Below are 613 nucleotides of genomic sequence, written 5' to 3' on the forward strand. Positions count from 1 at the left end.
ACCATCCATCAATGGAAAGCTTATTTATTCAGCTTTCAGGTGATGTGTAACTGACCCTTGTGACTGGTTTTGTGGTGCAGGGTCACATATAATAAATAAGTCAAAATCACTCCGTTTCAGATTCAAGTATGATTAAATCCGAATATGTGTGTCCTGATTCACAGCTGCACATACCCTCATCTTTCCATTTCGCACGGCTGCTCCATCCTCTGCAAGTCTCAGCACATACAGGTCCATGTTGTACTCTCGACCCCCTCTAAGGCTGAAACCAAAGCCTTTATTGTCCCTCTCCAGATCAACAGAGTAGAACTCAGCATCCTATTTACGCTGATTAATTTTTTCAGGATTCTCTGATGAATAGAAAGTTAAAAATAATACCCTTTTTAGTATTTAAATTTTGCAAGATTATAAATCTTGACTTTTTCTTTTGATTAATTTACTGCATCCTTGCTGAGCAAAAATATTGATTTCTTTCAAAAATGATCATTTCGTAACCAGTAAAAATGGCTCGTAAAAGTGAAGTTAGTTTTCAGAAAAGCCCTAGCAGGGTTGCTGCAGGATTTTTAAGCTCAAATTTAAGACTTTTTAAGACCTGCACAAATAAAATTAATAC

At 36.4% G+C, this 613-nt stretch overlaps 1 protein-coding gene across 1 annotated transcript in view; it reads right to left on the reverse strand.

The window, feature by feature from the left end:
* LOC107655957 (membrane-associated guanylate kinase, WW and PDZ domain-containing protein 1-like) overlaps window positions 1–613 on the reverse strand; it is a 140,866-nt gene that overhangs the window by 6,001 nt on the left and 134,252 nt on the right. The window contains exon 21 of the mRNA XM_016443591.1: window positions 175–318. Within this exon, the coding sequence (XP_016299077.1) occupies window positions 175–318 (144 nt within the window). The remainder of the gene's footprint in view (window positions 1–174; window positions 319–613) is intronic.

The sequence above is a fragment of the Sinocyclocheilus anshuiensis genome, unplaced genomic scaffold (genome assembly GCF_001515605.1).
Source record: "Sinocyclocheilus anshuiensis isolate Anshui unplaced genomic scaffold, SAMN03320099.WGS_v1.1 scaffold51, whole genome shotgun sequence".
NCBI classification, from domain to species: domain Eukaryota; kingdom Metazoa; phylum Chordata; class Actinopteri; order Cypriniformes; family Cyprinidae; genus Sinocyclocheilus; species Sinocyclocheilus anshuiensis.